We start from the raw sequence: 24,192 nt of genomic DNA, 5'->3' as shown, positions 1-24,192 counted from the left end.
CTGCTTTGAAGATGAAAAGATCTTTCCCTCAAAGCATGTGTTGGTATAAAGATGAAGGCCCCTAGCCTGTCTTAACCTGTATTCACATGTTAGGGCTTTTGTTAGAGATCCCCGAGGCTGTCTCCTTCTAAGTGCTCAGAAAAAGCAAAGACCTCTGTGTTGTTGAGTCCACCATAAAAAGAAGCCCACAGCCGGAAACACTGTTTAGGAAGAAATACTGTTCTGTGACAGACTAGGTGCGGAGCCAGTCCTCGAACACAGATTATCAAAGAATTAATTTAGATGGGGGCCTCATGTTCTAATTTTTTATTGTAATTACTTCCCCATGAGTTTACTTCCCTGCTTCTTTTCCCAAGAATGTTACTGTCCTTTTTTAATAGACGTGTGTGTGTGTTGCTTTTAAAATACCAGTATTTTTATTCTACTGTGGTAAGAACTCTTAACACGAGAGCTTCCCAAATTTTTAAGCACACAGGACAGTATTTTTAACGCTGGGCACCACGTTGTACAGATCTCCAGCTCTTACTCATATGATGGAAACTATCCCTGCTGAACAGCAGCTCCCCACGTCCACCTCCCCTAGCCCCTGACAAGCACCATCCTGCTTTCTGTCTGTGAGTTTGACCACTTTGGATACTTCATATGACTGGAATCGTGCAGTGTTTTGTTGTTGGTGGTGGTGTTTATTTTTTTTTTTAACTTTAGCTGAGTTACTAGTGAAAAAGAGAAAGGAGGCAGAGTAAAGAAGAAACAACCTGAATGCAAGAGCTTTGCCCGTGGGTACCAGGCTGAGTTGTTGACTTGTTGGCAGCTGGGTCTTTCTTGGCTGCCCACGTGCTTTCCGCATTCACAGCTCTGCCGTGACTGAGGAGGGGCAGGGTTCCCCGTGGACAGCCTTGTTAGTGCCCTTGGAGGTACTTTTCACTGCCTGACCACAAACAGAAATACACAGAAGTGTTCCAGTAAAATGTATGCATCTGAAAATGGGAACAGTTTGGGAAACAAGTAATAGCCTCTGAGGAGAGAACTTCAGTGAGGAGGGCTGGCCCCTGAAGCAGAGGTCCTCGCCTCAGTGTAACAGCAGTCAGGGCTCCCCTTGGGTGGGTCCCACATGTACACAGCGGGCCCATGCAGCCTGGCTCCCTGCTCAGCGGTGCGTGACTGGTGCGTGGCCTGAGCAGCTGCCCCTGTTCTCAGCGGCCACGTCTGTTAGATACACAGAATTGGCCTGGGTGGGCTCCCCGGGTTACCTTCCCTCGCTGATCTCTGCGGTTCCTCCAAACCACAGAGCACAGTTATCATGCAGATGAGCAGCCACGATGGCCTCTTCCACCAGCAGAGCTGCAGCTGCCGTCTTTGTGGCTGAGGGTTCCCTGTGAGCAGCCTTACTTGAGTTCACACAGACTTGCTGCTGGCCTCCTGTCCTGCCCACCTGCCCCCATGGCTCTGAGCAGAAGCAGGGACCCCAGAAGGGGTTAGCTAGACTCCGTTGGTTGGAAAGTAGACGGTACTTTTAGGAGTGCTGATGAAGTGGCCTGGACTGATCATTCAGAAGCCAGGTCAGTCTTGTCTTTGAGTGGGCCCAACAAGGGAAAAACCAGCCTGGAGGCAGAACAGTGTTAGATGCACAGCAGCGCACAGGGGGAGGCCGATAAATGAAAGCCGCCCTCACAGGTTTACCCAGCCTGGCACATCGACGGCGGAAGGGTTTGCTCCCTGATGGAATGAGCTGGAATTGGAGGGGCAGGCGGCCTGTTTGATGCCACTACGTCTTTGTTTACATTTGCCCTCCAACCTGAAGCTCAGCTGAATGACAACATATTTCATTCAGCCAGCAAGGCAGTTCAAAAGCTAAAATGTGTGTGAGACCAGTTTACCCAGTGCCACATGTAACTCTGTATAGTCACAGAGTATAGTGTGCTGATAAGCAAAGGTTGTTAGTAAAGTACTTTTGTAAGTGATCGTCTGTCTGGCCAAGACATGAGACTGGCGGGGGGCGGGTGGGTTCAGCACGTGTGGTCACAGGAGGTAAGTATCCCCAAAGCTCTTATAGGTTACAAAGATGAGCTGTAACTGGACGGGATGGGGCACTTTGAGCATCTCTGCACTTCCCTCCAGGGTAGCAGGCTCATCTGGGGAGAATGGGTCTCAGATCACAAATGGGGTTCTCCCCATGGGCTCGGAGTTGTCGGGGTTTGTCTGGATGCCTTTTTCTCATCTCCCGTGTTGTGCCTTGCAGATACTGGGTTACTTTGACTATGCTTTCACAGCCATCTTTACTGTTGAAATCCTGTTGAAGGTAATGGCTTTTTCATTGATCCTCGCGTATGCTAAAGCAGCCGTAGCAATAATGGTTGCAATTCTTTGTTTACCTTCCAGATGCTAGGTTATGCAGATTATGTCTTCACTGGTACTTTTGCATTTGAGATCGTTTTGAAGGTAACACGTTCCACAGGAGTGTGTTTTAGGGGCCTGCTCCTATGTGTGACACACAGCCAAGACGTGTGACGTGCTTTTGGCCCTTTTCAGTTTTTGTCCTCTGTGATCAAGCTCCACTTTTTTTTTAACCAAAGAATTTTTTTCTGTAACCATTCAACTTGGTTTTGCTGTTTCTTTTTAACCTTTGAATGCATGGGGGAGCTACTCTGGCTTCCTAATAGCAATTGGAAATTCCTTTTTGCTCCATTTTTTTTATATCCCCTGAATTTGTCAACTGGTAACAGGTACAACACTATGTGTGAACTTTCTTCCACCCTTCCTGACGTCAAAGTCAGAGGAAAAGCATTTATTTCTTCGACGAAGGGGATGTTTCTCTTCTCATTTCTTTGACTGCATTTTCAGTGCCCTAAAATAGTAACACACTATTTTCTTGCAAGAGGATATTTGCAAGACAGTGTTGGTCTTTTTGTGTTAAGATATTTTATATCTGTGTTACGATATTTTAATGGATGGGCTTACATTTGCTCAACGAGAAGAGCTCCCTTTGGGCAGGGCTCCCGGAATGTACTGCCCATGCATGAGCTACGCGTTGCCATTGCTGCATGTGGTTTGTGTACTGGTTGTGAAGGCCACCTTGGGGTGAGCTCATTCCGATGTACTCCGAGGTCTGGAGACCCGCAGCAGAGAGCCCAGAACCCCCAGACTTGCTAAGAGGTGGGCATCCCAACAGCCCTGGGACAGTGTGGCCTCTGACAATTGTCAGAGCAGTCATCTCCTAGTGGGGAGGCAAGCTGGGAAATGAAGGCTTTGAACCACATTTTTTTAAAACCATTTTGGGTTTTTTGTGTGTGCATCTCAGGAAAAGAATGTATTTTATGTTAGACTACTGTGGAACTTGGGCTCTTTACAAACTCTTCTATAAAATGAAACCTCAGTTAACATTCCAGGCAATAGAGTATTTAGTTATTTTCTTTCTTTCTTTTTTTTTTTTTTTTTTGTTAGTGAAAATATTAGCACAAAACCAACCAACACCTCTTTTAAACCCTTGTTAAAAATCTTCTAAATATTCGAGTTCATTTTCTTGCCTTTTTTTGCCAGTAAACTTGGTTAACAGTTGTCCTAAGTGAGATGTGTGCCTGGGCCAGTGAGTGGATTCTAGCACCTCTCCGTGGCACGGGGCATCGATGCAGAAGGCACAGGGCATGGGGTGCAATGACCCTTGCCTGGCCTCTGCTGGATCCTGAGCTGCCTCTTTCTCCACCCCCCCCCCTTTTTTTTCCTTTGTAATTCGCCTTCTCCTCTAACTGAATAGAAAAATGTTCTACTTAACCTGTTAGCCTGGTTAATTGAGGTTTTATTTTACTTTCCACATTTTTAAGTTGTTCAATGAATATAGTTACTGTTGGGCTTCAGAGTTTTCCTTTGTTTAAAAGAAAAAACCCATGTTACTGCTTTTCAATTTCTGTATATTTGTCTCAGTGACTTAAATCTTTGGAGTCAGTCTTCATTTTGAAGGTATCTTGGAGAACAGAAAATAAGCTAAAATAAGAAGGATTCAGAAAGTGGGAGGTTCTCCAAGAAGTAGCTGACATCTGAAAGGGTGGTTCCTGGGGGCCTGGGGAAGATTTGGGAGGCTGTTTGGTTACTAGGTTAAACCATTTGAAGTGGCCTTTTTTATGTGTTAAAAAGGGTTAATTAAGTATTGGCAGATCCATATGGTCCAGGGTAATTAGTTCCTGGCTCTGCATCTCTTCTCTTGTACTTATCTGAGCCTTTACCCATTTTTTTTTTTTAAATAAGCAGTGAACTTCATATTTTAGAGTGTTTACTCTAGAGCACTTCTTTACTAAACTCCTTTTCCAGAGGTGCCCGCAGTGGTGTCTGGGCACACAGGGCTGTGACTTTGAGAGCGGTGAGGCTCACATGGCGAGGCCAGGGGACGGCTTCCTAGCCACAGCTGGCACGTGCTAGAGCAGCTGGGCTTCAAGGAGCCTTTTAAAATGGCTGTATCACCAAGGACCATTATCAGCAGTAAGGGGCCTGGAGAAGTGATTCAAGTTTCTATGTCAACAGAGCGTGGGAGCCCGGGACTCCAGTGCATCTTCTAGCCCCGACTAAGAGGCCTGGATGGGAATAGTGTGCGCTCTCCAGGGGTCTCCGAGGGGCCAGAACCAGCATTTTGCGGGGAGGCCAGGTTGTCTGAGCAGTGATTACGTCATGACAAACCTGGTCACGTGGACTCTTTCCTGAGACAGAGCCTTAGGACATGCCAACGATATATTCATACTTGAAATGTGTCGTCGCTGTAACGAAGTCCACATTGGTCTCTTCTTTTAAAATGTATTGGAAATGAGCTGCCTTTTTTCATTTTTGAACAAAGCATTCAGTTGCTCTGCCTTGTTGGTTTACATTTCTGGCACACTTGTTCATAAAGTCATATTTTGCTCAAGATTTTGTAAAGAGCCCAGGTGTCATTTTCTCTGGAGAGGAAAAAAAAAACAGTAAATTCCTCATGTTTCTGCTTCTAGATGACAACTTTTGGAGCTTTCCTCCACAAAGGGGCTTTCTGCAGGAACTACTTCAACTTACTGGATATGCTGGTTGTTGGGGTATCTCTGGTGTCATTTGGGATCCAGTAAGTATTCTGGGGGGGGGGGGTGTACACAGGACTGTTGGGCAGGACGGTCTCTGCGGGGAACTTTAACATAATGCATAAAGCCTTGGCATTGTTATAATGATGACACTCCGCTATCTGGGAAAGCTTAGTTAGCGCCCATGTCAGAAAGCATTGGGACAGCTCCTGCATTTTTGTGGTTCTGTTTTTCTTTTCATGCCCTCTGCTGGGATGGGCTCAATACTCTGATATTTGCTTTCAACAGAGGGTGAAAGATGTCTTGACTAGGAGGGAGAGCAGCTGGGCTCTATTCTGGATTCTCCAGGGGCTGGCCCAGGGCCTGGGAGCCGGGGATCCTCTCCCAGAGTCTCAGTTCCCCATCTAGGAGGGTTAGGACTAGGTGGCCTCTCAGACCAGCTTGGATATTGAAGGCTTTCCTTTATCTCCAGGATAGATCAGCTGCTATGACCCTTTTCTTTTGGCCTCTACAGTTTTCATCTAGGAGGGGCCAAAGCTGCAAGTCAGAGCCCCAGGGCCTCTCCATGGCCTTGTGGGATTTCTGGTGGGGCGTAGCCTGAGCTGCACACTGCCTGCCTGCTGTACGCTGGGGTTTGGGGCAGAGGCTCCAATGGGAGTGTCCAGGGGTGGCCTTGCTTTCCTGCTGACTTTGAAGCACCTCTGCTTAGGTGCTGACCATCAGTAGCCCCCATATGAGAGTGTGGGTACGTACATGACTTCTGAGCTAAAGGTGAAGGAGAGACTCTGTCCCCCTCAGAAGACCAAGGACCCCTGCCTGAAACTGCCCTGTGTGCTCATCTTCATCCTTGCCTCCCATCATTGCCTGGTGGGAGGAAGCCACATAGTCACAGCTTGGAAGGTCATTCTCACTAGTGTTTTTGCAACTCCTCTAAGCTCCCAGCTGTGCCTACACCCTCCAGCTGCTGCCCAGTCCACTGCCTCCTAGGCATGTGCTCGGGCCGCACTCAGCCACTTGCCACTGCATGAGCTGCAGCTTCCAATCTAGAGCCTTTGCAGGTGCTGCCCCCTCAGCTGGAGCCCCTTCCCCCTTTGTCTAGCTAAATCCCACTGCCCCCCTGGGATTCACCTGGACATCACTTCCAGGGAGCCTTCCCGGACTCCCTAAGGCATGGTCCCCTGGCATCACAGACCACCTTCCCTCTGTTGTCACACCTACATGCTGGGTTACAGCTGCCCATGTCTCCTACCAAAGAGTGGACTCTTAGGCCAGAGAAGCCTGGCACCAGGGCACTGCAGCAGGCCTCCAAACAGAAAACCAAACCAACACAGCTGAAGCCTAGAAGCCAAGTACTACCTAGTGTTCACATCAGGTGGAAGCCATGGGAGAGATGAGCTCTACTCCCACGTGTTGCATAGTCCATATTAAAGTGAAATTATCTCCAAGTATTTTCTCCCATTATAATACATCCTGCTTGCTTGCTTTCCTCTGTTCTTTCCCTTAGATCCAGTGCCATCTCTGTTGTGAAGATTCTGAGGGTCTTAAGGGTCCTGAGGCCACTCAGGGCAATCAACAGAGCAAAAGGACTTAAGGTTTGGATTCCTCTCTGTGTTGGGCGGGCTTTTGTTGGGGTTAGCTGTCCTCACTGACCTCTCTGGACTGGGGCTGGGCTGAGGCCTGATGGATTTTCAAGTGGGTTATACGTTTGAAAAGGACATTTCTGGGAGGACATAGCTCAGTAATAGAGTGCGTGCTTAGCACGCACAAGGTCCTGGGTTCAATCCCCAGCGCCTCCATTAAAATAAATAAATAAACCTAATTACCTCATCCCACCCCAAAACAAACAAAAGTAGCCTGAACATGGTAGATTAATTAAAGCAGGTTATTAAAAAAAGGAAAAGAAAAGGACATTTCTGACCAACGAAGCTGCCTCTGCCAAGTGCTAGTAGCATTTTTTAAGTTATTATTTATTTTTGTTAATTTATTTTTCTTTATTTGATTACTATTTATTACTTTTTTCATTATTAATAATATTTTAGCCTTTAAATCTGTTCTCATGCAGTTTATATGGAAGGCCAGAGGGTTTGGCACTTCTTCTGACTAAGCTCACTGCTTTAGAGGACACCAAGGAGGGGCTGCTAACAGGGCATTCCTCCCTGGTGGCCGCAATGCACTGGGGGTAACTCCCCACAGATAGCTACCTGCAAGAGGAAACACAGGGAACTGCCGAGTTGGAAAATCATATAAAAACTCCCTTAAACATAGGAAATCCTGGCTGGTATTAGCTCACTCTGTGGCTAAAACAACACAGACAATTAACACTCCCCTGTACCCTCCTTGCCGCATCTCCCCAGCACGTTGTCCAGTGCGTCTTTGTGGCCATCCGGACAATCGGCAACATCATGATCGTCACCACCCTGCTCCAGTTCATGTTCGCCTGCATTGGGGTTCAGCTGTTCAAGGTACTGGGAGGGCCTTCATGCTCAGATCCCATCTCCTCCTGTAGAGGAAGCCTGCTTTTGACAGTGTGTGTGTTTTGTACCCAGGGAAAGTTCTATCGCTGTACCGACGAAGCCAAAAGTAACCCTGAAGAATGCAGGTGAGCGTTCTGAATGCAGGAGTGGGGAATTTGGAGGGACAGACAGAAAGCTTCAAGAATTTGCTCATCCCAGTGTTCCAGGAGTTGTCGTCGTGGACTATAAGAGGCCTGAGTGCTCACCTCATGGCTGAGAGGTGGAGAGGTTTTGTTTGGAGGTGAAATTCACCTAACAAAATTAATCATTTTAAACTGCAGTTCAGTGGCATTTCATGCAGTCACATTGTGGTGCAAGCACCACCTCTATCTAGTTCCAAAGCTTTTCATCATCCTAAAAGAATGGACAGATGGCTTCTGATGTTTGGTATAGAGTCAGTAAACTGGGGGGGGGAGGGAGGCACTAAAACTTAAAATAACATTATGAGATGCCCCAGAAAACTCTTCTCACAGACATGTGGATAACTTTTTCCCCAAGCCAGAACTCGAAGCATAATTTCCTGGTGTTCAGGAGCTGGCTGCCCTCTTCTGACAGGTCCCTGGCTACTTCTTCCCTTGCTCCCATCACACACATTTAGGCCATGTTTCTATTCACAAGAACAGGAAGAGGAGAAAACAGGTGGGAAATAGTCACCCTTTATCCCAACCCATCCAGAAGACTATGAAGACAGATCAGAAACCACTGCCTGAAGTTCTGAGACTGTGCAGAAGTCCCCGTGTCCCTGCCCTTTTGTGATGTCCCTAGTCAAGGCCTGGCACTGCTTGTGTTCGTTTGGGGTTTCTTCTCATCAGAAGGTGCTGTCAGAGAGCACCAGTTGCCACGTAACTGACAGTGTACCTCTGGGGGCACTGTTCTCACTGTGGGTGAGGGTGTCTCCCAGAGGGGACAGCACAGCAGTCGTATGAAGATGCCTCCCCTTCCCTCCCTACGTCAGCTTCCTCATCTGTGAAACAGAGACATTGGAATCCTTCCAGAAATGAAATTCTGTGAGCAATCTTGTGTGCCAACCATTACAGAGTTCTTTTGGAAAGAAAAGTGGGAATATTGTTAGTGTAAGAGAGGAATTTGATTAAAACTAAAATGCAGACAAGAAGGTTCCTGGGCTTGGTTCCCAGAGCTTGTGGAATTCTCCACGGCCAAAGCTTTTGGGTCTTCATTGCACACTTGGAGCCCATTGTATGAGAGATGGGTCTTGTTGGCTAGTTTTCATTTGTGATCAGGCACATGCTGGGTGTCTGCCTGGTCACTGTGGAGAATACTCATGTAACTAACCATTGCTTGGCAGTTATTTGAACCATAGAGTAGATTAAATGCAGGGCAAGATATGGAGAAATGCAGCCTATGAACCAGTGAACCGAGCATGACCATGATGCCCGGGGGAGGGACTGGTCAGGGCGACCAATTCCATGTTCAGCTGGGGTGACCCCCACTTCCTTTCCTCTCTAGAGGGCTCTTCATCCTCTACAAGGATGGAGATGTGGATAACCCTGTGGTCCGTGAGAGGATCTGGCAGAACAGTGATTTCAACTTTGACAACGTCCTCTCAGCCATGATGGCTCTGTTCACAGTCTCCACGTTTGAGGGCTGGCCCGCGTGAGTACTGGGATCTCACGGCTTTGCCGCCACTCTGGGCTCAGCCGGCTCTCCTGCAGTGAGTCCTACTGCCTTTCTCCACTTCTGCTGGCCTTTTCTATGACTTGTTAACTTTGGGCTACTTTTCAGTCATTTCCCGGCCCAGGGGGCTCCTCTGTCTAATTAGGCAAATGATTGACCTCTGTGGCCAGCTGCCTGGACTTTCGGATTTGAGAAGCAGGGGTGGGGTAGATCCCAGGTGGTGGCGCATCTAAGCGGGCTCCTAGGGAGCGTCCCTAGAAGGGAATGGGGAGACCTCAGAGGCATTTTTCATGTCAGTTCCTGTGTAGCCACATCAGTAAAACTGCCATTACGCTGTTCCTAAAGAGGGCCATGACAGTGTCCCAGATGGTTAGTTCATTGATCTATTCATTCCTCACACTAATAAGAGTCATTGTGCCCTGTCTTTCACTGATGTACTCACTTGCTCCTTCGTAAAATGTGCTTTTGAGACCAGCTCCATGCAACATGTGGAAGGAACAGAGCTGTCCTGACGTGGTTTGCCCTTTCAAAGTCCTTATCTAGTCAGTGTCTGGCAGCCAAGCCAGGCAGGAGGGTCCTGGTGCATCAGAGACATGCAGCACATGGTCCTGAGGAATGGCTAGAATTTTGTGGATAAAGTCAGAAAAACTGAAAGATGGAAGAAGACAGGGTACAGAAGGAGAGTCTCTTACATTTTTATTATTCTCTGCTCTCTGATAGCCCACCGACTCCTGCTACCAGAGCACGTATACATAGATGCAGATCTGAATGTCAAGTTCTCATGCTCAGAAGAACTGCAGAAGGTGGCCAGGCTGGCAGGACTCTCTGGGTGCACGGGGTGTCTAGAGTCCTGCAGACTGAAAGGACAGTTGGGTGGGGCTTGTTCATTAGGGAATTTATCTTGGGAGAAGGGGAGGATAGAGTGAGAGCCTACATTCTACAGAGCCACGGGCTGTAGTCTCAGATTTTAAACAGTGCACTGTAGCAAATATGGGTGGCCACTGCCACCAGGGATAGCAGTAACATGAACAAACCTGGGACTTGGGGCTCAGATGAGTTGATCCCAACTTCCAGCTCTGCCCCCAGGACCGTGACCTTGGGCACTTAGGTCTCTCTCTGAATTTCCTTCAGATGGGGATGACAGCCTTTCCAGATGGATGTGAAAGTGTCTAGCACAGTGCATCCTTGGGGGCGGGTGCCTGGGAAAGGCTGAATCTGCATCAGAATGGGGGTAAATTGAATTGGAGGCTGTTAGAGTAATTTCCCTTCTTCCTGTTCAGAGTTCTCCTTGGCATATATTAATTTTAGTGCACATTTCAGTCTGGGGATCCTCTCTTAGTTCTCTAGAATTACCCTGGCTGTCCTGTTTACAGCTTTCAGTTCTGCCAGTGTCTTCCACATGATGTTCCTCCTTTATTCTATCTGTGAATAGAAAGGAACATTATTGAATATTTGTAAAATCTTTTGCAGCCCTCAGAGCAATCAGTCAACGAATATATCCCAGGTGGTCACTCCTCAAAGTGCTGGGCAGGCTGGCCTAATGCTAAGGAGGCTTCCTGAGAGACTGCTCTGTGTCCAGGGACCTTGGGGTGGGCACTGACGGTCGCTGCCCCCAAGGTGTTGGGAAGAGGGACACCTGCAAAGGCAGTGGGGCTGAGCTGCTGGGGCCGAGCAGTTGGCGGTGCTCACTGGGCACTTGTGCTCCCCAGGTTGCTGTACAGAGCCATCGACTCGAACGGAGAGAACGTCGGCCCCATCTACAACTACCGCGTGGAGATCTCTATCTTCTTCATCGTCTACATCATCATCGTAGCGTTCTTCATGATGAACATCTTTGTGGGCTTCGTCATCGTCACTTTCCAGGAGCAGGGGGAGAAAGAGTATAAGAACTGTGAGCTGGACAAAAATCAGGTTAAAGTCACACACTGTTTGGGCTTCCATCCCTTGAGCAAAAGAGGACTGATTTCTCTTTTGATGACTTTCCCCTGGGCAGAGAGGGGCGCCCACCTGCTGTCTGTCCCTGGGCTTGGCTTCCCATTCAGAGCACGCATGCAGCTGGTTTGAGTCATTAGTGTTGAAGGTTAGTTTCCCAGATGCAGATTAGAGTGTAATTTTGAAATTTACCCAAAGACTTGTAGGTGAGAAGTCAGAAGGCTGCCTTCTGTGGTTATGACCCACTAGTGGCAGCTCAGAATCATGTAGGGTGGTGTGGCTCGGGTCCAGAAAGCACTCACTGACACTCACACAGTCCCTACTGAGGGAGTCTTTTATCTCCTCAACCTCTGGACTGTTGACATTTGAGGCTGGATAATTCTTTGTTGCGCTCTGTGTCCTGTACAGGATGTTTAGCAGCATCCCTGGCCTCTACCCACTAGATTCCGGTAGTACCTTCTGCCCTCCCTCACCCACCATTCCCGTGCCGTTTCCAGTGACAACCAAAAGCATCTCCAGACGTTGTCAGATGTCCCTAGTTGAGAACCATTGACCTAGGAGGAAGTACCCTATCACACCATAGGGAAAGTTGCTAAATTTAAACTCAGGTCTAAGATTACACCGGCATCACTCTCTCTTGACCTATCTGATAGAAGCAGGGCCTTTGGCTCTGATTGTGTGATGATGTGAGAGAGCCAGGAGACCTGCGTTCTACCTGCATTTACTCTGTGACTGAGGGTGCAGCCCTGCTCCTCTCTGGGCCTGCTCCCTTATCTCTAAACCAAGGGTATTAAGGAGTTACTCCTAGAGGTCCCTTTCAACTCTAAAATGTTGTCTGTGAGATGGAGATTGTGTTCTGGGAGTTTCCCCCGGTCCTCTATCAGGAGCCATCTCTGTTTGGTGATGACTTAGTGAGCAAGGATCATCAGGCAGCTCGGGCTTCCTGCAGGGAAGTGGCCGTGCCTGGTGAGGCCGTCTCTCTGGTGCAGCTGTGAACCCACTGGGGGAAACACGAGGACAGCATCTAGTTTGTTTGTAGGAAGATGTTGCTGTGAGTTGTGAGGGCGTCCCTGCAGATCCTTCCACGTCAGTCTGAGGGAGGCCTGGCCCAGCTGTTCCCATCCCCTCACCCCTGCCGAGGAAGAAGAGTGTCAGGCCCAGGCCCAGGCCAGCCAGGCGGCACCAGAGCTGAAACTAGGTCACCACCCGAGGTCCAGAACAAGCTCCTGTCAGGGGTCCCTAGAGTCAGCCTGTGAGGTCACAGCAGGGCCAGGTCCTGGACAGAGGGAGCTTATCTGAAGTCAGAGCCAAAGCAGGAGAGCAGGGTTCAGGCTGGACCTAAGAGCAGGTAGGGCCTGATACTGAGCTGAGCTGAGGGCTCCTGGGGCTGGAGGCTCCCTCTGGGCTTTGCCATAATGGGTGGACCAGTCTCAGCTGCAGCGAGAGGATACAGGGCAGTGCTCTGCCATCATCATGGACCACTTCCTGGGGATTCTGACGTGAACACTACAAGCTCCCAAGTCTCAAAAGCCCCCAGATGGACACACAGGTGCCTCCCCACTAGACACCCAGGGTTAACACGCTCTGGCTCCTGAGAGGCGTCTCGTGTGGTTCCATCCTGGAGCAGCCAGGGACCTCCAGTCTCAGAGTCAGCCCAGTTCCTCTGGTTCTTGAGGATTTCTGTGCCTCTCACCAGGGGCCCTTTTCCGTGATGCCCAGTGGTCCCTGTGGAGGGTGCTATGGCCATTTCCGCCTTGTCCTTGGTCCCTCCCAGTAGATGTGTACCAGCTCTTGGAGGGCAGGCGAGAACTGTGTCCTTCTTCCATAGACATGCTCAGGACCCCCGTTTCTCTTTTCTGCCATTGCAGCGTCAGTGTGTTGAATACGCCTTGAAAGCTCGTCCCTTGCGGAGATACATCCCCAAAAACCCCTACCAGTACAAGTTCTGGTACGTGGTGAACTCCTCGCCTTTCGAATACATGATGTTTGTCCTCATCATGCTCAACACACTCTGCTTGGCCATGCAGGTAAAAATGGAGACAGCAACGAGGATCACGTCTGGGCCTTGGGCGCCGCCCCATGCCCCAAATTCTGAGGGTGGAGTGCACTCCCTCACCAGAGGAAGGGTTTGATTTTCTGATGAGTCTGGGCTGTAGTTTGGCCAGAGTCCCATTCTGGCTAACAGTTGCCACGGCAGGAGTTTGCAATCTCTCTTTTGCGTAAGAGACTGACTGTATAATGTGACTGTAAGCAACATTTACACGGAGCCCAAGCATGGCGTTCAGTTGTGTAAACCTCGGCTGAGGGCCTCCTGTGGCCAGGGAGCAGTGGAGGGCTGAAGCTCTGTCTGTGTGGAGTTGGACAAACAGGGATTTCAATCCTGGCTTGACCCCTTACCAGCTGGGTGATCTAGGGAAAGTTATATCCCCTGAGCCTGGCTTTCTTTATTGGTTGAATGGGAACTCTGTCACACCTACATCAGAAACAGAGTTTGCTGGGTCATTCGTGTCAGGCCTTTTGCTCTGGGCCTGTCGCAGAGTGATGTTCTGTCCTCAAGTCACTCTCAGTACGGCGGTGGGAACTCATCCAGTCTGTGGGATATTGGGTCTGACCTGCATCACAGCTACTCTTTGCTCACCCTGGAGGCAAGGAATACAGCTCACCTCACTTGGCTGTATTGGGTCACATGGAGGTATTAACCGCGAGCGTTTCCAGCACTCACGTTGTCTAGTGGATGTTGCACTGGGACAAGAGAGACCAAGGTCTAGATTCATTTTCCCACTGACTTGAAGAATTTGAGCAAATCAAACCAACTCCCAGTGCTGTCTGGAAAATGTATCTAAAGACAGCCAAGGATACATTTTCTGGCCCTTGCTTTAAATTTTAGAATTCTTTACGAATGAGAAGGCCCATGTGCTGATATAGGGAAAAGCGTGAAGTCAGGATAATACTGACTTTGATGGAACATAAGCCTGAATGGGATAAAATGTATCCCTAACCAAACCTTCCCTTTAGTTACAGACTGTGGGTGTGCTCTGCATTGTGCCTGGGCCGAGGCCCTGAACATAAGTCCTGCCGGAAGAAAGGGTGGATTCCCTTTGTCCCGAGCAGAGGAAATGGATGTCTTTCCCCTTCATCGTTCAATCAATCACCCTCATCTTGTCAAGGCCTTCCTGGGGGCATTAGCCGTGTGCCCTCGCAGTGTCAGTGACATCACTGGGAGTGGGTGCTGGCCCGTGGGGTTGCCTCCATGTCCAAGTGAAGGACAGACACCTGCAGTGGGTAAAGGGCTGGGGCGCCTCCTTTTGCAAGTCAGGAATGTGCCTCTGAGAACTGTGCCTCTGTCTTCATCCACACAGCACTACGAGCAGTCCAAGATGTTTAATGACGCCATGGACATCCTGAACATGGTCTTCACTGGGGTTTTCACTGTCGAGATGGTTTTGAAAGTCATTGCTTTTAAACCCAAGGTGAGTCGCTGAACCTACTTTTCAAAGGCTGTTGCTGAATCACCCCAGAGAAGCACCCACTTCCTGTCAGTCTTGGGTTGCTGAATTGTGCTGAATTGTTCTGGCCGTTAACTAAGTTATCACCTGAGAACTTGATTAAATCAGTTAAAATCTGATTAGGGCATCTATGTACATATGAGAAAATAAATCTGCAAAAACAAAACCTCATAAAAACAATTCTGAGAAAAAGAAGGGAAGAGAGAGTTGGGAATTTGTAGAATTGAGAGTGTTTTGAAACCTGATGTTCTGTTTCTCGAAGAGTGTTGTCATGCTATCTCACGGAAACTTGCCTCGTTACTCGAGCTCTAGAGAAATCATCTTATATAACCCCTCAGAAATAATTCAACCCTGCTTTTACTTTTAGATCTCCATCATAGAGACTGTGGTTTTATTTGTTCTTGGTCTACAGCATCTTTTTCACCTTTTATGGAAAATTCTGCCAGCTGCAGACCTCTCATGACCATACCATCTTTCGTTTGTTTAATTTAGAAAAATTTCACTTGACTTTAAGGCAAAACAAGACATGAGCCTTTTAAACTTTGTTGGATGGCTCAGCATATTATGTCTCCTTTAGTGGGGAGAGAATCCAGTCCCACAGTTGTCAATGTCTGTAGTGTAAGAGACAGATGGTACAGTGTCCAAGGGCACGCGTGGTTCCGGAACGAGACTGGATTCAAATTCCCAAGCAAGTTACTTAACTGTTCCGTGCCTCTATTTCCTCATCCATGAAATGAGGACACTAATAGCCCTATTTCATAGGGTGGCTTAGAGGAGTGAAGAGTAACCTTATGTGCCATACTTAGAAGAGTGCATGTCATGTAGCACCATGCTGTGGATGTGTCAGTACTGTTACTGTGACCACCACCATCACTGTCATCGAGTGATGATATTCCCTTGTCCAAAACCCCAGGCAGAGAAGAAGCAAATCCAGGCTGAGCTGTGGGACCCTCAGTTTCTTTTCTAGCAGAGCCTCCACCTTTCAGAGTTAGAGAATTAGTGCAGTGACCCAGGTGTCTGTTCATTGGTGTGTAAGGTATCCAACAGCACTAATTGAAGTAAGACTTGGATTATGAAATGATGGTTTCACGTCCTCCATACTTGCGTGGAATTCTAATTCAGAACTGTTCCTTTCTTTAATTCGAATTAATTTCTATGCAATCTTTGTCAGATCTTTGTGGACCAAAAAGAAAGGACACTTGTAAGTGATCGATTGGGGTGATTGCAGTGGGGTCAGATTTGGCACTTTTGCATGGCCAGATGCTGTATACTGTGACTTGTCCATATCTCCATCCAGACACATTTCCTCCCCTCCCAAATGCCTCTGAATTTCTTTTGAGACTTTGGTTTGCTTCCCCCTCCCCTTTCCGTCTTTGAACAGTATTTGTCGGGACTAATGGCAAGGTTGCCAAGTAAGAACATCAGAAGTACTTGAGGTGTGACTCGGAACATATCTGTGGAACATTTCCTGGGTCCGCTTGCCATTCCTTCCCCTGCCTGGTGATTAAGCCCTGAGAAGGCATGTGTGTGTGAGTCCGTGTGTGTCTGTGTGTGCCCTCCAGCAGCCCAGGTGTCAGTGGCTGTGCCCGATGAACCACTGATACCAAACCTGGGAGGAGAGTTGAGTGGCATATGAACAGACTGGTGGGGCCAACGGGAAATGAGTAGCTAATCTATAATCAGTACTGATCGATCAGAGTTTTAAAATGAGTGATTTCTGCTAGATGTGCTGCTTTGTGGTTTTCTTCCATGAGATATTTTCATAGCAGAAGACGTCCTCAGATGACAAGTGAGAGAAATTTTAAAACAGCAATAGCAGCATCTCTACGCTTGAGGGGCACTGTCGCTGTGTTTGCAAAGCAGAGAGATTTTATGCTGTTATTGTGTGTCTGGAGGAGTGGGAGTCATTTCACGGAGAAGCGAATCTCTTCTTAAAACTCTCCCTGACTGTCCTGTCTCATCTCCAGTGTCGGCAAACCACGGCCAGGCGAGTGGTCTTCCACAGAGCAGTCGGGGGGGCAGTGGGGCTGAGGAACCGTGCAGCACAGGCGGCCGGAGCTCCAAGGGGATGGCCGCAGGGGTAGAGGGCTGGGAATTTGGCCCCTCAGTCTCATCTCAGGAAGTCTTTGTCTCTCGTGAGGAGCTCTGTCACGGGGTCCTTTGGGGCAGCGTTCTCCACAGTGGGGGGCACACCTTCTGGGAGAGCTTGTCAGCATCTGTTAGGTGAGACGGGGGTGGCTGTTGTCTTGTAATACAAGTAGGAGAGTGAAGTTGGACAGACTCCTTCCTGGTGAGAAGGCATCACAGGAGCCCGGGTTCGAACAAGTGGAAGATGTTCCAACAATCCTGGCGATGCCTTCCATATTCGAGGGCCTGACAGGTAAATGGGGCCTCCTGAGAGAGCACATTTAGAGGGATGTGGACTGAGGATGTGCAAGGTGAGGTCGCCCCGCCTGCCTAAGCAGGAATGGCTGAGGTAGGGGGACGGGAATAGGACACCTGAGCCGGGAGCTTCCCTGGTTGGGGAGGCAGGCTCACCCCAGGGGAAGAGTGTGGGTTGGATGAGTGTGGAAGGTGGTGAGGAGCCAAAGAGCCAAGGAGTGAGACCAAAGCAAGCAGGCTCTTCGGTGGGTAGTGTCATCTCCCCAGGGAAGGCCCACCCGTTGGACATGGACCTCATGCACTTGGAGTGACCGAGCCACCCTAGGATTGTGAAAGGTGGGCTGTGTTGTAGGTAAGAGACCAGCCCTGTTCCCCAGGCCTTCCCCTCCAGGACTCTCAAATGGCAGCCACTAGAGTTCTCCAATGAGTTCTTTTGCCCCAAGGAAGAAGATTGAAGAAGGGCCTTTCCCAAAGTGCTGGCTCCTGCAGGTATAAAGAGCACTTCTGATTTGCCTGAGGTCCCCTCTCGTGCTTCCAGAGGTGCCCATCGGATGCTGGGTCCAGCCCATGTTGGAGGCCAGGTGCCCTGCCTTGGATGTGGGCTTTCCCCTGGGAGCCACACTTCATTCCCAAATCTTAGACCTGAAAGCATTTTGATCTTGGTTCTACAGTTGGCCCTTGAACAACATGTGGGTCAGTCCAGGTATAACTTAAGAGTCACCCCTCTGTATCCAAGCTTCCTCTGTAACCACGGACCAGTGGCTGTGGTATTTACTGTTGAAAAATATCTTTATATCAGCGGACCTACACAGTTCAAACCCGAGGGTCACCTATACTTTTAAAATGTCTAATTTACATGCCCAGCCACTTGAGCTTGGAAGGAGAGTTATCAGTTTTGAGGAAGGAAGAAAGTGGTTTAGTGCTGTCCTCATGCTTTCGGACAGGGTGGATATGCAGTGGACACTGGGTCATCCGGTCCCGTCAGCCTGTGGGGACAGCACTCCGTGCCCAGAGGCCCTGGCAGGAATGCGACTGCTTCAAAAGCCCCAGCAGCTTTCCCGGAGTACAGAGTTCCTAGAGTGACTTATGTTAATGCTGAATAACACCCGAGAGCAGATATTTTTCTTCTCCTTAACTAGAACTTTATGCCAGACTCCTCCAGGGGCTCAGCCTGCCCCTTCCGTGTCGGGGTTTCCCCGCGCTCTCTCCTGGTCCCCTTCTCACCTGGTAAAAGGCCAGCATGCCCGGGGTGTTAGTGGCCAGCTCCACCTCGCCCCAGCCTGCGCTGCCCTCCTCCCTCCTGAGCTGCTCTGATGGCTGAATCATCCCGGCCTCTGGTCTCAGCCTGCCTCCCTTCATCCCCCACGCGCTCCCTTTGTAAACCCAAAGCTGACCGTGCTACCTATGGTGTGAAAGAAAAAAATCTGTAATTTCTTAATTGAATATTCAAAGTCCTGCACCAAACACTAGCCCACTTACATTTCTGCCTCACTCTCCTGGCCATTCCTCCTCTCCACCACGTCCCCACTGCTAGCATGCTGGACCTTTCCTTGGCACAGGCTTCTGTGTCTAAAGACCTTTTTCCACCTTGTTACCCTTTAAGGCCTGTCAGGAATGTGGGCTCCTCCATGACAATGTCCCCCAGCCCAGCCAGGTCAGCTCTCCTCTCACATGTGCTTCTGTTAGATGCTCACGGTACGTTGTCGACATCAGGACCACCCATGTCTCTCTCCGTTAGCTGATGAGCAGCTGCTCAAGGTCACAGGTAGGGTTGTGTTTGTCTCACGCGATGCCTGCTACACGCTGGTTACTTAGTGAAAAGTGATGGAAGGAAGACAGGAGTGAAGGGGTGAGCCTGTGGGTGTAGCCTCTTGGTATCAGATACTACCTGCTTTTCTGTCACAGATTTGGGCAGAGCAGAGTGGCCAATTGTGAATGCATTTTCTTCTGAGCCTCCACTTGACCTTTGGAAAGGCTTATGCTGGTTAGAAAGCTGTCAATTACAGTTTCTGCCCAAAGTTGGCACTGTGGTCATCCATTGGGTCAAATGCTACCCAGGCAAGCCCTGGAAGGAATTGGTAAGTGAGCTGACTTCTTTAGTAAACAGCAAGATGCCGATCACTTGTCCAGGTATCTTCAGACCTGCAGAGGTGAGAGACCCCAGGCAGCAGAAGGAACCTGGACTTGGGCTGCATTTCTCATTTCCATTGCACAGACCTTGCCTCTTACTGTGTGCCACGCCCACACTCTGTCCTGTTGGGGGTCCAGGCTCTGTTTCCAGGAGCCTAGAGTCAGGCGGGAGACCACATTGACGACAGTCAGGATAGAGTTCTTAGAAGCAAGGGAGCTTCCTGGCCCCAAGCCCACGTCAGTCTGGTTTATGATATTAAATTTCTGGAGTCAGAAGTGTTTCTGAGTAATAGATGTTATTGCATGTGGCTGACTTGCTTGGTCCTTTCAAATGGGTGAGGCTGGCTCTGGCCGGGCTGGTAGGGACTGCTGGTTCCACTGAGGGGACCCAACTCAGCATTCAGTTGTAGGAGACCCTGCTGTCACCGGCCAAGAGGGGAGAGCATGGAGGTGGGCGCATGGTGGAAGCCCTTGCCTCACCTTCTGGTTACCCAGACACTGCGGTGACTTTGTCAGCAAAGGGGAGGGGGCAGAGTCATACTCACTTGACAGTGATTTTACTACATAGGCGGCTACTAAACAGGGAAACGAGATGTGGGAAGAAGGGGCGGGCTGGCATTTTCTGCCTCCCGTGGACCCCTGGCAGAGCCACCTGGTCAGAGCCTGTGACTCCAGCCACCTGCACCAACTGAAGCCTCCTGTCACCTAGATTAGTGGAGTCAGCTTTCAGTCGAGGAACCCTCAGGAATTTCGGCACAGTTTTGTGAGTGCAGTTGGACACTCTGGAGAGAGTGAGGATGAGATGATTGGAGAGTTCCAGGACCCCACACAGTGCATCAAGCCCTTGTTGTGCTAATTTAAAGTGACTTTCCACACCACAGTGGGCCAGGACTGGCCAGTTGGAGAGTGGTTTGTAGGCTGATAGGAAGGACCCAAAGGTGAATACTGATGATTCTGCAGAGACAGAAGCAGAGAGAGAGAGGAGCTATTCAGGAACAAAGTCTAAAGTAGGTAAGAGGGGCATTGAGTCCACAGTGGGTGGGCGTGGCCTCGGTAGATGGTGGATAGCAAGAGGTGGAGCAGAGCACGTGGAGCGGCCGCAGGTGGGGCTGGCCGTGTGCCGGGGCGGGAGAGGAGGGACACCGGGTCTGCCACTGTTCTGTACCCTGGAGCCCCAGTTACTGATGACCATGCATTTATAAGGCATCAGCTCCTGCCTAGAGGTGCAGGGAGGGATCACCAGGCTCTGGAGCCTTGGGTTGCTGTTAACCCACATAAAAAAGGTCAGACCCTGCCCTCAGTAATTGGGAGAATCTTACATTATTTAAGATGGAATTTGAAAAACAATCTCAAACCGTAAGTCAGTGTTATAGCTCCTCCGTAAACGCACTTGGGGTGATTAACAGTGACTAGAAGGAACATCCCAGTTACCAGAACAGCCAATGTGTCCTCGTTCTCTACAGTGTAGTAGAAGGCGGGGACTCCGCGGTGGCTTCCTCTGGGCCTGCACTGGATCACCAGTTCATGGGACCTGACACTTCAAAGGACTTTCTGTTCTGGTTTTCTGGATCCAGCACTAAGTGTACCCAGTTGTAAGCACGCTGGGCTCCTTTTTATGTAATTCAGACCTGAATTTTTATTTCCAAAACATGCTCCAACTTGTTGAAAAGATGCAGTTGAATTGCAGACAGAATCGTTGACCTTGCACCCAGAAGCCTCCGTGCTCCCCAACACCCACTCCAATTGAGAGCTTCCTGGGGGGTATCAGGAGACAACAGGCACTAATTTAGCACCTACTGTGCTGAGCCCAGAGGAGGACATAAAATGTATGCCATGTATCTACAGATTTATAAGTCACAATCTTAGGGATGTTGTACCTTCAACAAGATACGAGGACCTGAAATAACAGGAACCAGGTAGAGCTGAATGACAGGAGGGTGCAGGTTGGTGGAAGGAGGAGGCGTTGCCACAAGTCAAGCACTAACTGGGTTCATGGCTCTGGGCTAGGTGGTGCGATTAGTGGAGGAGGGGACAGAGCAGTCATCACGGTCCCCATCAGAGGGCTTTCTGCAGGATAGGCCAGCAGGCAAAGACCCCAAATTCAGACCTGAAAGAGATGCAGAGTCACCATGACAGTAAGTGCATCAGGAGCATCTGAAAAGGAGCCATCGGGGAATTGGCATTTGATTTGACTGTGAAGAAGGAAGTGGATTTGGGCAGATAGAGGCCTGGAATGCAGAGATGTCAGGAGGTGGGGAAGAACCTGGTGGTGGTTTTGAGGGATGGAAAGGTGTCCTCTTAGCCTGGAGGATGCATAAGGAGGGGAGGAAAGCCAGAGCTGTGGTGGAAGGAGAGCGTGTAGGGTTTGGGCCTTCTTTGGAGGACAGTTGAGTGGCAGCATCGACCCTCAGCACTTCTTTCCCTGGGAGACCTGCCATGGCCTCCCTGCAGCGATCCCCAGGCCCCACACCCACCTCTGTGCCTCGGACCTCATGCATTGCTGTGCCTGTCTCCCTGTGAGCCATTGCCACATGTCTGTGTCCCTTTAGACCCAGAGCTCTGTGAGGACCACCTGCCACAGGGCATACCCTTTGCAATAGTTGGACTAGTGGACAGGAGGAAGGGATACTGGTTTGTTTCAAGGCCACAGAAGTGACAATGTGTGAAATGTCAACCACAGTGCTCTTAAAGTGGGAGAAGAGAAGAAAGTGGGATGATTGGGGACCCTTCTCCATCATCCAGTGAGGGGTTGGGGTCACAACCCTGGGTGCCAGGGCATGGTCACCAAATGCCTCTCTCTGTCCTGCAGACACTCAGCTTGGTTCAATGCTGTCCAGGGCCGTGATCTTCTGTGTGTGTGTGTGTGTGTGTACATACGTGTGTGCCCTCTCACACATGCAGGTGCCCCTGCCCCATGTCACTCTCCACTGGTGGCCAGTATCATCACTTCCCTTTGGCCCTTGAACCCCACCGGGTTGCCGTGGGTGCCGCGGGGCCCAGGTGTGTCCCCACGTGGTCGGCATGGCGTCTCATTGCTATGTGCTCATAAACGTCTGCCCCGCCCACTCTGTCCAGGGGTACTTTAGTGATGCCTGGAACACGTTTGACTCCCTCATCGTAATCGGCAGCATTGTAGACGTGGCCCTCAGCGAAGCTGACGTGAGTATGTGCCCGCCTGGGGCGCCCGCCTCCCATCCTCTCTGTCTGTGCACCTCCACTCCCGCCCTGCACTGCATCACCTGGACAAGTCACAGAGCCCAGTCGTACTTGGTCGAACACCAGGAGTTTTCTAATGAGAGATGAACAGAAGAGGCCTTTTAGGGTAGAGCCTGATCCCGGGCCTTTCTTGACACAAAGCACCTTTGGGAGGGCCGACTGCTTTGCACTATCACCCAGGTCACTGGCAGGCAGGGCAAGAGAGGCATCTGGAACTGTTTTATCTGCTGTGTCAGAAGTGGTACCCAAAGTGATGTACCTACAACATGTTTGCTTTAGGGCGATTTTTCAAGTAGCCAGGTGGCTTAATGCTAGAATGTTCCCCTTTTATAACACTGTCCTTTTCTTCTTTTTTCCCCCGTTGTGCTTCCTCTCTTCTGTGGCTTCTGAATGCTTGCCCTCACAGCACTATTTCACTGATGCATGGAACACTTTTGATGCCTTAATTGTTGTTGGTAGCGTCGTTGATATTGCTATAACTGAAGTGAATGTAAGTAGCAAACTTTGTGTCCTATAACCTGATTGTTTTCGTTAAGTCTAATGGGGAGGAGACCAGAAACCCTCCCCATGGATCTCTGAGCACTTTAGAAATTCATGCACACATTCATTTCAAAAGGCGAAGAACAGTTTGTCGTCTTCCCTCCCTCCCCCCACCCCTGAATGAGAGTGGGGAAGTAAGTGTAGAATTGCTATTTTGGAACAAATACACCATTTTAAAAGGAGACCTTATTAGGACAGTATGGAGGTTCCTTAAAAAACTAAAAATAGACACACCAGCAATCCCACTCCTGGGCATATATCTGGAGAAAACTATAATTTGAAAAGACATATGCACCCCAGTGTTCACAGCAGCACTATTTATAATAGCCAAGACATAGAAACAACCTGAATGTCCATCAACAGATGACTGGATAATGAAGATACGTGTGTATACACACACACACACACACACACACACACCCCACATGATGGAATACTACTCAGCCACAAAAAATAGTGAAATAATGCCATCTGCAGCAATATGGATGGACCTAGAGATTATCAGGTTGAGTGAAGTCAGACAGAAAAAGACAAATATCATATGATACCACTTATATGTGGAGTCTAAAAATAATGATATAAATTCTGTTTACAAACTAAAAACAGACTCACAGACATAGAAAACAAACTGGTTACCAAAGGGGAAAGGGCAGGGAGTGATAAATTAGGGGTTGAGGGGTTGAGACACACATTACTATATATAAAATAGATAAACAACAAGGATCTACTGTATAGCACAGGGAACTATATTCAATTTCTTGTAATAAGATATAATGGAAAAGGAAAAAAAGACCTTATTAAAATGTTAAGGGCTGGGAGTTAATTATGTGAGTATGTGAACATTATTGCTCACTAGCTGTGTGACCTTGGCAGGACACCTGGCTGCTTTGTGCCTCAGTTTATCCATTTGGAAAGTAGAGCTCATAATATTTGCCTTGGTACCCACTGTGGCACCCACCATGGTGGGTACCAAGGCACAGGGGGGATGCCCCACAGCTGTGCCCTGAGCACGTGGCCACCACCTTGGGTGTCCTCACCTGTACCCTGTGTCTGCCAAGTCCTTCCAGTGACCCTGGGTAACGTCCCTGTCCTAGCTCCCCAAATATCGATGCAGATTGAAGGCTGCCCTGGGCTAGGGGACAGAGGGCATAGTGTGTATCAGGGGAGGGTGTCAGTGCTCGCTCCTTTGTTGCACCCAGTTGAATTCTTTGTTGAGGGAACAAGTGCAGTAGCAGCGTGGTAGCTAGAGTGAACCTCCTGTAGGAAGCACCCTGAGAATGCTCCTCAGCATTCAGGGGCTCCAGAAAG

At 49.3% G+C, this 24,192-nt stretch overlaps 1 protein-coding gene across 4 annotated transcripts in view; it reads left to right on the top strand.

Annotated features, from left to right (window-relative positions):
• The window catches only part of CACNA1D (calcium voltage-gated channel subunit alpha1 D), a 296,376-nt gene that overhangs the window by 226,766 nt on the left and 45,418 nt on the right, over window positions 1–24,192 (top strand). For all 4 annotated transcript variants that reach the window (XM_064496422.1, XM_064496423.1, XM_031470549.2 and 1 more), the window contains 10 exons: window positions 2,240–2,299; window positions 4,968–5,074; window positions 6,535–6,622; window positions 7,385–7,492; window positions 7,577–7,629; window positions 9,011–9,157; window positions 10,888–11,089; window positions 12,979–13,137; window positions 14,470–14,580; window positions 22,204–22,287. In XM_064496422.1, the coding sequence (XP_064352492.1) occupies window positions 2,240–2,299; window positions 4,968–5,074; window positions 6,535–6,622; window positions 7,385–7,492; window positions 7,577–7,629; window positions 9,011–9,157; window positions 10,888–11,089; window positions 12,979–13,137; window positions 14,470–14,580; window positions 22,204–22,287 (1,119 nt within the window). The remainder of the gene's footprint in view (window positions 1–2,239; window positions 2,300–4,967; window positions 5,075–6,534; window positions 6,623–7,384; window positions 7,493–7,576; window positions 7,630–9,010; window positions 9,158–10,887; window positions 11,090–12,978; window positions 13,138–14,469; window positions 14,581–22,203; window positions 22,288–24,192) is intronic.

Source organism: Camelus dromedarius, chromosome 17 (genome assembly GCF_036321535.1).
Source record: "Camelus dromedarius isolate mCamDro1 chromosome 17, mCamDro1.pat, whole genome shotgun sequence".
NCBI classification, from domain to species: Eukaryota; Metazoa; Chordata; class Mammalia; order Artiodactyla; family Camelidae; genus Camelus; species Camelus dromedarius.
This window is presented reverse-complemented; position numbering and strand designations above follow the sequence as displayed.